We start from the raw sequence: 15,162 nt of genomic DNA, 5'->3' as shown, positions 1-15,162 counted from the left end.
CAAGGTCATTTGAGAACTGCTGCCTCTGACGGAAACTTATCCCAGCACAAAATTTAACTACATCAAATTTCTAACAAAAAGGTCCCATTCATTTTTTCAGTGGTTCTAATAGTTGGCACCTTGCGACCAAAAGAATGTGAAAATCTCACACATATTGTTTGAAGGCGTTGCAGGTTGCATAAAAGCGATAAGTAGGCGCTACTGAATCACCATGTATGTGTTTATGAAATGCGATCGAGAAGTTCCCCTTCGCAGGCTGTACGCTCCAGCATCGGTATGCCAATCACGCATTATTTCATCGACACACCAGGTTGAAAATATCCGTTTGGTAAAAACGTCGTGCCCTGTTGCGTGAAGAAGTCCGTATCTCCCTGCAACACAACCTCGACCGACATGAATCAATAACCCTTCAACGCCCATTTTCAAGGGACCGAAGGCGTGATTATAGGATGGAGATGGGGATCAGGACTATTGGGCAAGTGGTCTAGTGTCTCCCACCTGAATTGACTCTAACTTCTGCGTCACGACATTTTTGACATGGGGAGATGACTTCTCACGAAGCAGCACGGGACTTAGCGCAGTATTCCAAAACTGTTGTTCTCCACAGACATGCTGCCACATACACCTTCTTCACTGTCCGATAAATGTCTACCAGTGTTTGTTCTTCGGCAGCCAAAGGGAGAGTAACAGCACGTTGGTCGATTTTTACGCATTTGATAACAACATCGCTGAAGAATACTCAGTATTGTAGAACATTCAGTATAATGTCGTTTATTGAAACTGAACTAAACTCCTCGAACAATCACTATATACACACAAAGAAATCAAATAACTTGTAGACGACCATTCATCAAGAGCGTTGGTGAGCTCCGTCGTAGCTGATCCTAGCTCGGCGAGGAACTGGCTGTACTGCTGCTGCGCTGGCCTTATAAAGCCGGCGGAGGTCGGCGGAGTACTCCAACTTTCCCTGTGTCTGTGAGGCGACCTCTGCAGAAAAAGGTACACATTAGTCTCCAGCAAGTTCTGTTTGTTTTCAAGAATTGTTTTCCTCTTGGTTACGCCTGCAAGTGCTTCTGTTTGTTACATGGTACACAGGGGTGTCTTGAGTGTAGTCTGACTGGCAGGGGCCGTCTGTGGCAGACGTAACAATCGCCATATGTGACGTTTCCGCATTAGCCGAACGCACGTCGGGAAGACACGAATGCCACACTAATAGTTTGCCTACAGTCAGTGCTTACATACCCGCATCGGAGTCGCGCAACTTTGCATACACGCTGCAGCAGCCACGAAGGGTCTTCGGCGCCTTGCTATGGTTCGCGCGGCCGCCACCATCCCTCGGGCATGGGTGTCTTTAGCGTAAGTTAGTTTAAGTAGTGTGTAAACCTAGGGACCGATGACCTCAGCAGTTTGGTCTCATAGGAACTTACCACCGCCAGTCGTCGACTCTTTCATAATGTTCTAACAGAATATCTACTACATCTACATCTACATCCATACTCGGCAAGCCACCTGACAGTGTGTGGCGAGGGGTACCCTGAGTACCTCTATCGGTTCTCCCTTCTATTCCAGTCTCGTATTGTTCGTGGAAAGAAGGATTGTCGGTATGCTTCTGTGTGGGCTCTGATCTCTCTGATTTTATCCTCATGGTCTCTTCGCGAGATATACGTAGGAGGGAGCGATATACTGCTTGACTCTTCGGTGAAGGTATGTTCTCGAAACTTTAACAAAAGCCCGTACCGAGCTACTGAAGGTCTCTCCCGCAGAGTCTTCCACTAGTGTTTATCTATCATCTCCATAACGCTTACGCTATTACTAAATGATCCTGTAACGAAGCGCGCTGCTCTCCGTTGGATCTTCTCTATCTCTTCTATCAACCATACCTGGTACCTATCCCACACTGCTGAGCAGTATTCAAGCAGTGGGCGAACAAGCGTACTATAACCTACTTCCTTTGTTTTCGGATTGCATTTCCTTAGGATTCTTCCAATGAATCTCAGTCTGGCATCTGCTTTACCGACGATCAACTTTATATGATCATTCCATTTTAAATCACTCCTAATGCGTACTCCCAGATAATTTATGGAATTAACTACTTCCAGTTGCTGACCTGCTATTTCGTAGCTAAATGATAAGGGATCTTTCTTTCTATGTATTCGCAGCACATTACACTTGTCTACATTGAGATTCAATTGCCATTCCCTGCACCATGCGCTAATTCGCTGCAGATCATCCTGCATTTCAGTACAATTTTCCATTGTTACAACCACAACCTCTTGATACACCACAGCATCATCTGCAAAAAGCCTCAGTGAACTTCCGATGTCATCCACCAGGTCATTTATGTGTATTGTGAATAGAAACGGTCCTATGACAATCCCCTGCGGCACACCTGAAATCACTCTTACTTTGGAAGACTTCACTCCATTGAGGAGTTCCTAGATAACAGAACGCAGCATGTCATTCTCACAATTGGTCTGATAGTCCATATGCTCTTACTTTGTTCATTAAACGACTGTGGGGAACTGTATCGAACGCCTTGCGAAAGTCAAGAAACACGGCATCTACCTGGGAACCCGTGTCTATGGCCCTCTGACTCTCGTGGACGAATAGCGCGAGCTGGGTTTCACATGACCGTCTTTTTCGAAACCCAGGCTGATTCCTACAGAGTAGATTTCTAGTCTCCAGAAAAGTCATTATACTCGAACATAATACGTGTTCCAAAATTCTACAACTGATCGACGTTAGAGATATAGGTCTATAGTTCTGCACATCTGTTCGACGTCCCTTCTTGAAAACGGGGATGACCTGTGCCCTTTTCCAATCCTTGGGAACGCTACGCTCTTCTAGAGACCTACAGTACACCGCAGCAAGAAGGGGGGCAAGTTCCTTCGCGTACTCTGTGTAAAATCGAACTGGTATTCCATCAGGTCCAGCGGCCTTTCCTCTTTTGAGCGATTTTAATTGTTTCTCTATTCCTCTGTCGTCTATTTCGATATCTACCATTTTGTCATCTGTGCGACGATCTAGAGACGGAACTACAGTGCAGTCTTCCTCTGTGAAACAACTTTGGAAAAAGACATTTAGTATTTCGGCATTTAGTCTGTCATCCTCTGTTTCAGTACCATTTTGGTCACAGAGTGTCTGGACATTTTGTTTTGATCCACCTACCGCTTTGACATAAGACCAAAATTTCTTAGGATTTTCTGCCAAGTCAGTACATAGAACTTTACTTTCGAATTCATTGAACGCCTCTCGCATAGCCCTCCTCACACTACATTTCGCTTCGCGTAATTTTTGTTTGTCTGCAAGGCTTTGGCTATGTTTATGTTTGCTGTGAAGTTCCCTTTGCTTCTGCAGCAGTTTTCTAACTCGGTTGTTGTACCACGGTGGCTCTTTTCCATCTCTCACGATCTTGCTTGGCACATACTCATCTAACGCATATTGTACGATGGTTTTGAACTTTGTCTACAGATCCTCAACACTATCTGTACTTGAGATAAAACTTTTGTGTTGAGCCGTCAGGTACTTTGAAATCTGCTTTTTGTCACTTTTGCTAAACAGAAAAATCTTCCTACCCTTTTTAATATTTCTATTTACGGCTGAAATCATCGATGGCGTAACCGCTTTGTGATCGCTGATTCCCTGTTCTGCGTTAACTGTTTCAAATAGTTCGGGTCTGTTTGTCACTAGAAGGTCTAATATGTGATCGCCACGAGTCGGTTCTCTGTTTAACTGCTCAAGGTAGTTTTCAGATAAAGCACTTAAAAAAATTTCACTGCGTTCTTTGTCCCTGCCACCCGTTATGAACGTTTGAGTCTCCCAGTCTATATCCGGCAAATTAAAATCTCCACCCAGAACTATAACATGGGGAAATCTAATCGAAATATTTTCCAAATTATCCTTCAGGTGCTCAGCCACAACAGCTGCTGAGCCAGGGGGCCTATAGAGACATCCAATTACCATGCCTGGGTCTGCTTTAACCGTGACCTTCACCCAAATCATTTCACATTTCGCTATACTACGCTAAATACTACTGTGAATGTGTGTCAATTATATTGGCCTATGATTCAGCGTATTACTTCTATTTCCATTCTTGTGTTTCTTGAAAAAATGTTGTATTTCAAAACAGTCATGTAACTGAATCGGAGTATTACACATCAATTTCCTTTGTTCATATGTGATGCAATTCTGGAATTAAACAACTGAGTTCGTATGCCTCGAAGCCTATGGTCTTTACTTGTCGTAGACCGCAAGTTCGTGGTGGCAAACAATCGGGTGAAGTATTCTACTGATTTCAACATTTCAAACATGAATTTCTTACACGGATCCCAAAATACAATTTTGGAAGAACTGTAAACTGTCAATGGATTCAGTGAACAATCAGCAGTATTCTGTCTGTCCATATTTTTAGAGATGGTTGCGGGACGCGACTGTTCCGTACAGGATGTCAAATTAAACACCTTTCAGCCAGCTACTCAATGTGATCAAAATTATCCGGACACCTGGCTAAAAATGACAAGTTCGTGGCGTCCTCCATCAAGTAATGCAGTCGGTCCACCCTTAGTCTTGATGACAGCTTCCACTGTCTGAGATATAAGTTCAATCAGGTGCTGGAAGGTTTCTTGGGGAATGGCAGCCCATTTTTCAAGCAGTGCTGCACTGAGGAGAGGTATCGACGTCGGTCGGTGGGGCCTGGCACGAATTCGGCGTTCCAAAACGTCCCAAAGGTGTTCTGTAGGATTCAGGGTAGGAGTTTGTGCACGCGTCCATTACAGGGATGTTATTGTCGTGTAACCACTCCACCACAGGCCGTGCATTATGAACAGGTGCTAGATCGTATTGAAAGAATCAGTCGCCTTACCCGAATTGCAAGTGGGAAGCAAGATGCTTAAAACATCAATGTAGCCCTGTGCTGTGATAGTGCCACACAACACAGCAATAGGTGCAAGCACCCTCCATAAAAAACACCACCACACCATAACACCACCGCATCCGAATTTTACTGTTGGCACTACACACGCTGGCAGATGACGTTCACCGGGCATTCGCCATACCCACACCCTGCCATCGGATCGCCACATTGTGTACCGTCACTCTACACAACATTTTTCCACTGTTCAATCGCCCACTTGTAACCTCCCCCTCACTTATCGACATTAATGACAGTGAAAAACTAAACCGCGTGTACCTAATGGAAATTTGGGAAAAGCAATCGTCACCGTAGTTAATCTGTCGGTAAAGAGGGAGGAAAGGGTTACATTTAAATGAAAGGAAAAATGCAAATGAAATTAGTGGAAATTAATTTTGAGAAAAGCGTAAAATTAATAAAGAAAGTAAATGTGCGGTCGTCACGTTAACAATTAATTGGCGTTAATTAGATATTTGAGATTTGGGGAAAATTACGGTCGCCAGTCCTATGGACAACTACTGTAATAACTGAAAAAGAAAGGTTATTGCACATATAATTAGCACTAAAAGCGTGGAAACTGAAGGTTGACACGTGTTGTGTGAAAACTGAAAGTTTGTCAGAAGTAATAAATTTCGCTTCACTCAGACTTAATTTAGCAAAAGAATTAATAAAACCGGAAAATTGAAAGTTAATTTGGTGACTGAAATTAATAGTGAGCTTTGTTTCTGAAGCACTACGAAATTCAGTAAAATAAGGTTAGTCTTGGGCTACCTCAACAATCATTTCAAAAGCTACTTGAATCTACGCAATTTAGAAATAAGAGATTTAACTTTTAACTTGAATTAAATGATTCTGAACAATTAACAATAGTAAAATTTAGTACGTACCAAGCTGAGCTGCAGTCACAGGTAAGCTAAAATATGGTAACAAAACTCGCACTCTTAATTTGTGCTTGTGTAATCTAAATATTGTAGCCAGCTATGAATACTTAACTGAACTTTGAAATTAACACAGTGAAATGGATTGATATTACTTCAATGCTGGCGTTTGAATTTCAACGACACTCGGGTTCATTCCGGAAAAGGAAGGGGCCTTGCTTGGTAATGCAATTGGGATAATGAGCAAAAAATGTTCATGCTAAGTTGCTGTAATTTTAGTTATCAAAATGGAACAGTTTGAAAAGCTGAGGTCTGCCATACAGTTCTAAAACTTTACGTGCTTCCAGTCTTCCATGTCGGTTGATTGAAGGTTTGAAGCCGTCGATCGAGGAGGCGGCGACAGTCACTCATTGTCGGCCGTCGCTGTTGCAGAAGCTGGGTGTTGGCGCGCCTTCTTCTCGACACGGTCACCAGGCGAAATGGGCTCTTGATGTGCACCAGCTAATGCTTCCCGTCCGCGACACCGTGTCAGAAACTATCACAGCAAGTCGAGCGCAATTACATGCTGCCCAACCCCGAAAGCGCGGCAACTCGCGGGAGCGTCACACAACACACCTGCTCCACTGCACCACACCAGCCAGACTCCCTCTCTGCCCGCGCTCCACGCGGCAGAGTTCACACTACCAAAGATCCTAAACACTTTGGTTCTCCACACGACCTATTGATGTATTCGTTCGATAGCATAGTTTTCCCTAGGCCAGACAAGTCGAGCGCAATTACATGCTGCCAAACCCCGAAAGCGCGGCAACTCGCGGGAGCGTCACACAACACACCTGCTCCACTGCACCACACCAGCCAGACTCCCTCTCTGCCCGCGCTCCACGCGGCAGAGTTCACACTACCAAAGATCCTAAACACTTTGGTTCTCCACACGACCTATTGATGTATTCGTTCGATAGCATAGTTTTCCCTAGGCCAGACCCAGCGTATAAATACAAATAATATTCACAAAACAAACCAATTACACATCGACATAAATGCATATATATACAAAAACAATTACAATATACAAAGACACAGAAATGTTATATCTTCAAGTAACAAAATAAGGAAAAAAATTTGCAGTGCAATAGATGGAAATAGGAGGATATGCACTTCCGGCGTTACACACTGTTTAAGCTCCTTACACCATGCGAGCCGTCGTTTGAGATTTACTGGCGTGAAGTTTGGCTTATGAGCAGCCGCTCGACCATGAAGTCAATGTTTTTTCACTTCCCGCCTAACTGTCATAGTAGCTGCAGTGGATCCCGATGTAGTTTGCAATTCCTGTATGATGGTCTGGATAGACATCTGCCTATTACAAATTACGACGCTCTTCAACTGTCGGCGGTCTCTGTCAGTCAACAGACGAGGTTAGCCTGTACGCTTTTGTGTTGTACGTGTCCCTTCACGTTTCCACTTCACTGTCACATCGGAAACAGTGGACCTAGGGACGTTGAGGAGTGTGGAAATCTCGCGTACAGACGTGTGACACAAGTGACCCCCAATCACCTGAGCACGTTCGAAGTCCGTGAGTTCCGCGGAGCGCCCCATTCTGCTCTCTCACTATGTCTAATGACTAATGAGGTCGCTCATATGGATTACCTGGTAGTAGGTGGCAACATAATGCACCTAATATGAAAAACATGTTTTGGCGGGGTGTCCGGATACTTTTGATCACATAGTGTAGTTTCCAAACATTTTATTTGGCTGCCAGCTTCAGCGGCAGATAATGGTTGAAGTGATCGTTATAGCAAAAATCTACTAACACCAGTATTGCTGCCCTCTGTTTTGCTCAGAACCGAGGCAGAATATTCCTACAAGTCGGTCAGGAGCCTGAAGATGGCGTAGTAAAACGCAAGGAACTGGTAGCCATATAAAATAAGTTTGGAAAATAGACCGCTGAAAGGTGTTTAATTCGACATCCTCAATCAGCAGTACTGTTCTGTGTTTCGTGAAGAAGGAAAAAATGGAATAATCTGATATACACTCCTGGAAATGGAAAAATAACACATTGACACCGGTGTGTCAGACCCACCATACTTGCTCCGGACACTGCGAGAGGGCTGTACAAGCAATGATCACACGCACGGCACAGCGGACACACCAGGAACCGCGGTGTTGGCCGTCGAATGGCGCTAGCTGCGCAGCATTTGTGCACCGCCGCCGTCAGTGTCAGCCAGTTTGCCGTGGCATACGGAGCTCCATCGCAGTCTTTAACACTGGTAGCATGCCGCGACAGCGTGGACGTGAACCGTATGTGCAGTTGACGGACTTTGAGCGAGGGCGTATAGTGAGCATGCGGGAGGCCGGGTGGACGTACCGCCGAATTGCTCAACACGTGGGGCGTGAGGTCTCCACAGTACATCGATGTTGTCGCCAGTGGTCGGCGGAAGGTGCACGTGCCCGTCGACCTGGGACCGGACCGCAGCGACGCACGGATGCACGCCAAGACCGTAGGATCCTACGCAGTGCCGTAGGGGACCGCACCGCCACTTCCCAGCAAATTAGGGACACTGTTGCTCCTGGGGTATCGGCGAGGACCATTCGCAACCATCTCCATGAAGCTGGGCTACGGTCCCGCACACCGTTAGGCCGTCTTCCGCTCACGCCCCAACATCGTGCAGCCCGCCTCCAGTGGTGTCGCGACAGGCGTGAATGGAGGGACGAATGGAGACGTGTCGTCTTCAGCGATGAGAGTCGCTTCTACCTTGGTGCCAATGATGGTCGTATGCGTGTTTGGCGCCGTGCAGGTGAGCGCCACAATCAGGACTGCATACGACCGAGGCACACAGGGCCAACACCCGGCATCATGGTGTGGGGAGCGATCTCCTACACTGGCCGTGCACCACTGGTGATCGTCGAGGGGACACTGAATAGTGCACGGTACATCCAAACCGTCATCGAACCCATCGTTCTACCATTCCTAGACCGGCAAGGGAACTTGCTGTTCCAACAGGACAATGCACGTCCGCATGTATCCCGTGCCACCCAGCGTGCTCTAGAAGGTGTAAGTCAACTACCCTGGCCAGCAAGATCTCCGGATCTGTCCCCCATTGAGCATGTTTGGGACTGGATGAAGCGTCGTCTCACGCGGTCTGCACGTCCAGCACGAACGCTGGTCCAAATGAGGCGCCAGGTGGAAATGGCATGGCAAGCCGTTCCACAGGACTACATTCAGCATCTCTACGATCGTCTCCATGGGAGAATAGCAGCCTGCATTGCTGCGAAAGGTGGATATACACTGTACTAGTGCCGACATTGTGCATGCTCTGTTGCCTGTGTCTATGTGCCTGTGGTTCTGTCAGTGTGATCATGTGATGTATCTGACCCCAGGAATGTGTCAATAAAATTTCCCCTTCCTGGGACAATGAATTCACGGTGTTCTTATTTCAATTTCCAGGAGTGTACATTTTTGACTGGATTCAAAAAGTTTGTCTTTAGCCATTACGACTTCGATAGTCGATTATGATATTATTCCACACTCTTTACAGTAGCTTGCAGATTATTTATGTATACGTGTGGTAACTTACGGAGTACTGGTGTAAATGTGCTGGGTGGTTATGATTAAACTTTCGCTATTCGACACGTTACAACACGGAATCTAATTGCTTTACCAGTAGCAAAGGTGGTAGCATTAACGTCCAGGGTATGGGGTGCATGACTTCCATGCGTCACAGAGCCACCATCCAGTTTCAACCATGGCTACCAGGTGCCGTGATCAGTCATCGTGATTCGTAGTCTCACAGCCTGACCAGTCGCAGTGCACTGCCTGGCGTGTCAACACGAGCTTGGACTAGAGGAGCGGAGTACTACTGATGAAGTTCTATTATCAAAACAGTAATCCAGCAGCTGAAAGGATTACGCAAGGGTCCTCTTTCTCCACTTCCTGTGCTGAGCGTGATGCAGTAGTTCGAATCAAATGGAAAACTGGGAATCACTTTGGGAAGAGGCCGACGACCGGTTGCACCACCGGTGGTTGATGAAATCGTTGTTGCTATGGCTGACAACGCTAAGCGCAATTCCCGGTCGTCAGGTAATGCGCGTGCTGTGTCACGACAGTTGATCATCCCGTGGTCCACTGTACGGAAGGTGCTTCGAACCACTCTCAAATGGTATCCTTACAAGATCCATATCGTTCAGCATCTTCCACCACAGGACGCACAACGACGTGTTGGCTTCGCTAGTTTCTCGAAATGATTCAAATTTACGAGGGCTAGCCCTGGACCATCTTGTGGTCAGACGAAGCTAATTGTTCTCTGACGGGTGAGGTGAAAACACATAATTGCTGAGTGTGGGGGGTCTTCACCTCCAGTCACTGTGCATAAAATTCCTCGGTATGGTGAATGTGTCACTGTACGGTGTGCCTTCACGGTTCCGTTCATCATTGGCCTATTCGTTTTTGCTCAGGTTGCCGCTCAATGACCAAAGACTTGCAGTGTGACTGGCCAGAGTTACTGCGATATGCGCCCGCATCTCGTGGTCGCGCGGTAGCGTTCTCGCTTCCCACGCCCGGATTCCCGGGTTCGATTCCCGGCGGGGTCAGGGATTTTCTCTGCCTCGTGATGGCTGGGTGTTGTGTGCTGTCCTCAGGTTAGTTAGGTTTAAGTAGTTCTAAGTTCTAGGGGACTGACGACCATAGACGTTAAGTCCCAAAGTGCTCAAAGCCATTTGAACCATTTGAACTGCGATATGCTTCGCCAGCATGTCATATCTGCCCTACAGGAGAGAGACCCATCGAATTGGACGTCCTCAGCTCGTGGTCTCGCGGTCGGGTTCTCGTTTACCGAGCACGGGGTCCCGGGTTCGATTCCCGGCGGGTTCAGGGATTCTCAAGTTCAAGTGGATCTGAGCACTATGGGACTCAACTGCTGTGGCCATAAGTCCCCTATAACTTAGAACTACTTAAACCTAACTAACCTAAGGACAGCACACAACACCCAGCCATCACGAGGCAGAGAAAATCCCTGACCCCGCCGGGAATCGAACCCGGGAACCCGGGCGTGGGAAGCGAGAACGCTACCGCACGACCACGAGATGCGGGCAGGGATTCTCATCCGACTCGAGATGACTAGGTGTTTGTGCTGTCCTTATCATTTCATCTTTATTCATGAAAATGGCGAGATTGGACTGAGCAAATGTTGGGAATTTATACGGGCGCTGACATCCACGCAGTTGAGAGCCCCGCAAACCAAACACCGCCAGCATCGAACTTGGCAGTTTCATGAAAGCTGGAGCCCCATTGTACGTCACTCGTGAAGTTCACCTGCCTCTCGAAATAATCGAATTATTAGCCGGTCGATTCCAAATGCTTGGCCGACACGATCACCTGATCACAGGTGAAAAACAGGGTTTTTCCAGGTAAACTTTCTCACATGTGCTGAAGCGCTGCATATCGACAGAGGTAGCCAGCATATATACAGACATGATTCGTTCTCCTGTATACAATGCTGTCCTGCGCTTTGACTCTTCTGGACATTGATGGGTTCCATATTGAGCATCTCTTGTAGCAGTAATGGTACCGGTATTTAATGCTACGATGTACTGTAGCAGCACAGTAAAAGTGTTTCAGTTGAATTTATTCTGCATTGTTTCTCTTCCCAAGGTCCTTGACATAAATACTACCTGGTATGATACTCGTACAGTAATGAGTTTACGTGTTATAATGTGTTAAATAGGGAAAGTTTAATTATAACCGCCCAGTGTACAGGGTGGTTCATTGATAGTGACCGGGGCAAATATCTCACGAAATAAGCGTCAAACGAATCAACTGCAAAGAACGAAACTTGTCTAGCTTGAAGGGGGAAACCAGATGGCGCTACGGTCGGCCCGCTAGATGGCGCTGAGATAGGTCAAACGGATATCAACTGCGTTTTTTTTAAACAGGAACCCCCATTTTTATTACATATTCGCGTCGCGCGTAAAGAAATATGAATGTTTATTTGGACCACTTCCTTCGCTTTGTGATAGAGGGCGCTGTAATAGTCACAAACGTATAAGTACGTGGTATCACGTAACATACCGTCAGTGCGGACGGTATTTGCTTCGTAATACATTACCCCTGTTAAAATGGACCGTTTATCAATTACGCAAAAGATCGGTATCGTGTTGATGTATGGCTATTGTGTTCAAAATGCCCAACGGGCGTGTGCTACGTATGCTGCTCGGTATCCTGGACGACATCATCCAAGTGTTCGGACCGTTCGCCGGGTAGTTAACTTATTTAAGGACACAGGAAGTGCTCAGCCACATGTGAAACGTCAACCACGACCTGCGACAAATGACGATGCTCAAGTAGGTGATTTAGCTGCTGTCGCGGCTAATCCGCACATCAGTAGCAGACAAATTGCGCGGGAATGGAGAATCTCAAAAACGTCGGTGTTGAGAATGCTACATCAACAACGGTTGCACCCGTACCATATTTCTATGCACCAGGAATTGCATGGCGACGACTTTGAACGTCGTGTACAGTTCTGCCACTGGGCACAAGAGAAAGTCCGGGACGATGACAGATTTATTGCAAGAGTTCTGTTTAGCGACTAAGCGTCGTTCACCAACATCTGTAACGTAAACCGGCATAATATGCACTATTGGGCAGCGGAAAATTCACGATGGCTGCGACAAGTGGAACATCAGCGACCTTGGCGGATTAATGGATGGTGCGGCATTATGGGAGGAAGGATAATTGGCCCCCATTTTATCGATGGCAATCTAAAAGGTGCAATGTATGCTGATTTCCTATGTAATGTTCTACCGATGTTACTACAAGATGTTTCACTGCATGGCAGAATGGCGAGGTACTTCAGACATACTGGATGTCCGGCACATAGCTCGCATGCGGTTGAAGCGATATTGAATGGCGTATTTCATGACAGGTGGATTGGTCGTCGAAGCACCATAACGTGCCCACACGTTCACCGGATCTGACGTCCCCGGATTTCTTTCTTTGGGGAAAGTTGACGGATATTTGCTATTGTGATCCACCGACAAAGCCTGACAACATGCGTCAGCGCATTGCCAATGCATGTGCGAACGTTACGGAAGGCGAACTACTCGCTGTTGAGAGAAATGTCGTTACACGCATTGCCAAATGCATTGAGGTCGACGGACATCGTTTTGAGCATTTATTGCAATAATGTCGTATTTACAGGTAATCACGCTGTAACAGCATGCGTTCTCAGAAATGATAAGTTCACAAAGGTACATGTATCACATTGGAACAACCGAAATAAAATGTTCAAACGTGCCTACGTTCTGTATTTTAATTTAAAAAACCTATCTGTTATCAACTGTTCGTCTAAAATTGTGAGCCATATGTTTGTGACTACTACAGCGCCACCTATCACAAAGCGAAAAAAGTGATCCAACTAAGACATTCATATTTCTTTACGTACTACACGAATATGTAGTAAAACTGGGGGTTCCTGTTTAAAAAAAAACGCAGTTGATATCCTTTTGACCTATGGCAGCGCCATCTAGCGGGCCAACCATAGCGCCATCTGGTTTCCCCCTTCAAGACAGACGAGTTTCGTTCTTTGTAGTTTTTTTCGTTTGACGCTAATTTCGTGAGGTATGTGGCCCGGTTACTATCAATGGACCACCTTGTATAGTGGTGCAGTCTTACACTGGAATCATCGAGCGGAACAAGAGCAGGTGACCTGGTAACATTCCTTTTCTGTTGCAGGCGACAAGTGCCCTACACGTACACCGGGTACTCAGGACGCACCTACGTGTACTACGAGAAGTGCTGGTGGGTGTTCGGGTCGTGCACAAAGTACGGCTACCGCACGTACTCCTACACGCGCTACGCGGTGAGTAGACTCGCCTGTTATCGGCATCTCTGCACACTCGACCATCGTACGTGATGGGTCCAAGTTTACCCAACAGGTATGCTAGCTGCAACGTAACCGATAGTATATTGCACTTTTATAGGTTAGTATAAAGCTCAGTGACATCGACATGCAGGTGAATCACGTACGGTTGTCAAAATAAATGTTGCATAGTGATTTATTGTCAATGTCTTAATATTAATTATCTATCTTGAGCTGACTGTAATTTAATTAAAAGAATTAGACCAGACACGTTTCGTTTCGGTTTACACACTTCAAAAAATGTTTTGCATCACCATAGATTCCAGAATTCCTAAAAATAGACGTTGACTGTTGATATTGTATCACAGACACAGTCCCTTTCACTGTTCAGAGATGTCACTAAACAAGCCCAAAGATGTAAACAACCGTCCATGAGCAGCGCCTCTTTGACGGAGAGGTCCGACAGTTGATCACTTCCAGTCATTCCACCAGGAAGGAAGTACACGGTGCTGTGGCCTTCTCCGCCAGACATCACGGCACCTACAGGTTCAGCAACCAAACTGACAGCTTGCAGCCGCGGGTTGCCCGCCTCGCAGGCACACCGAAGCACTACACAAGCGACAGGCAATATTGATGAACGGCCACAGCAACAACAACACCACAGCAAAGACACCAGCGGCCACCAGGGGCCACTACCAACCCACATAAACATAAGGAAGAGGTCGCTGCAGATCCCGGAACTATTTTCACACGTCAAACCACGTGATGGAAAATAGTTCCGAAGTACTCGTCCGCCGAAGCGCTAGAAAGGCCGGCGCTCGGCCGCACATGGGCAGTTCATCGACCGCCAGCAGACTTGGATAGCTGCCGCCCCGGCAGCCCAGCTTGGATCTTCTCGCTGATCTTTGGATTAGGCTTGGTATATCGAAGAAGTCTCTGGCGGAGCCTACTGGGAAATTATTTCAGTTATTTTCTATCTTATTCTTGTATGTAGTTGTGATTCGAAGACGGATCACTGTTTTCTGTTGATGTTATATTTGGAGAATTTGTTTTGGTTAATTGAACAGTCCAATAAATTGTTTTCAGACTTTGATCGTTAGTTTCTTCTGCTTACGCAGACATATCACACGGCTCGTGTTGCCTGTAGTTCAACCATGCCTAAACGGTGAATACCGCATTTCGATCGCGTCCGCATTGTTACTTTGTGCCAAGAAGGACTCTCAAAAAGGGAAGTGTCCAGGCGTCTCGGAGTGAACCAAAGCGATGTTGTTCGGACATGGACGACATACAGATAGACAGGAACTGTCTATGATATGCCTCGCTCAGGCCGCTCAAGGGCTACTACTGCAGTGGATGACCGCTACCTACGGATTATGGCTCGGAGGAACCCTGACAGCAACGCCACCATGTTGAATAATGCTTCCCGTGCAGCCACAGGATGTTGTGTTACGACTCAAACTGTGAGCAAAAGGCTGCATGATACGCAACTTCACTCCCGACGTCCATGGCGAGGTCCATACAATTT

General features: G+C 46.5%; 1 protein-coding gene across 1 annotated transcript in view; it reads left to right on the top strand.

The window, feature by feature from the left end:
• LOC124552588 (multiple epidermal growth factor-like domains protein 10) overlaps positions 1–15,162 on the top strand; it is a 112,719-nt gene that overhangs the window by 26,990 nt on the left and 70,567 nt on the right. The window contains exon 2 of the mRNA XM_047126913.1: positions 13,511–13,637. Coding sequence (XP_046982869.1) covers positions 13,511–13,637 — 127 coding nt within the window. The remainder of the gene's footprint in view (positions 1–13,510; positions 13,638–15,162) is intronic.

This window comes from Schistocerca americana, chromosome 10 (assembly GCF_021461395.2).
Source record: "Schistocerca americana isolate TAMUIC-IGC-003095 chromosome 10, iqSchAmer2.1, whole genome shotgun sequence".
Taxonomy (NCBI): domain Eukaryota; kingdom Metazoa; phylum Arthropoda; class Insecta; order Orthoptera; family Acrididae; genus Schistocerca; species Schistocerca americana.
The sequence above is the reverse complement of the archived record's forward strand: the minus strand, read 5'-3'. Positions and strand labels throughout refer to the sequence as shown.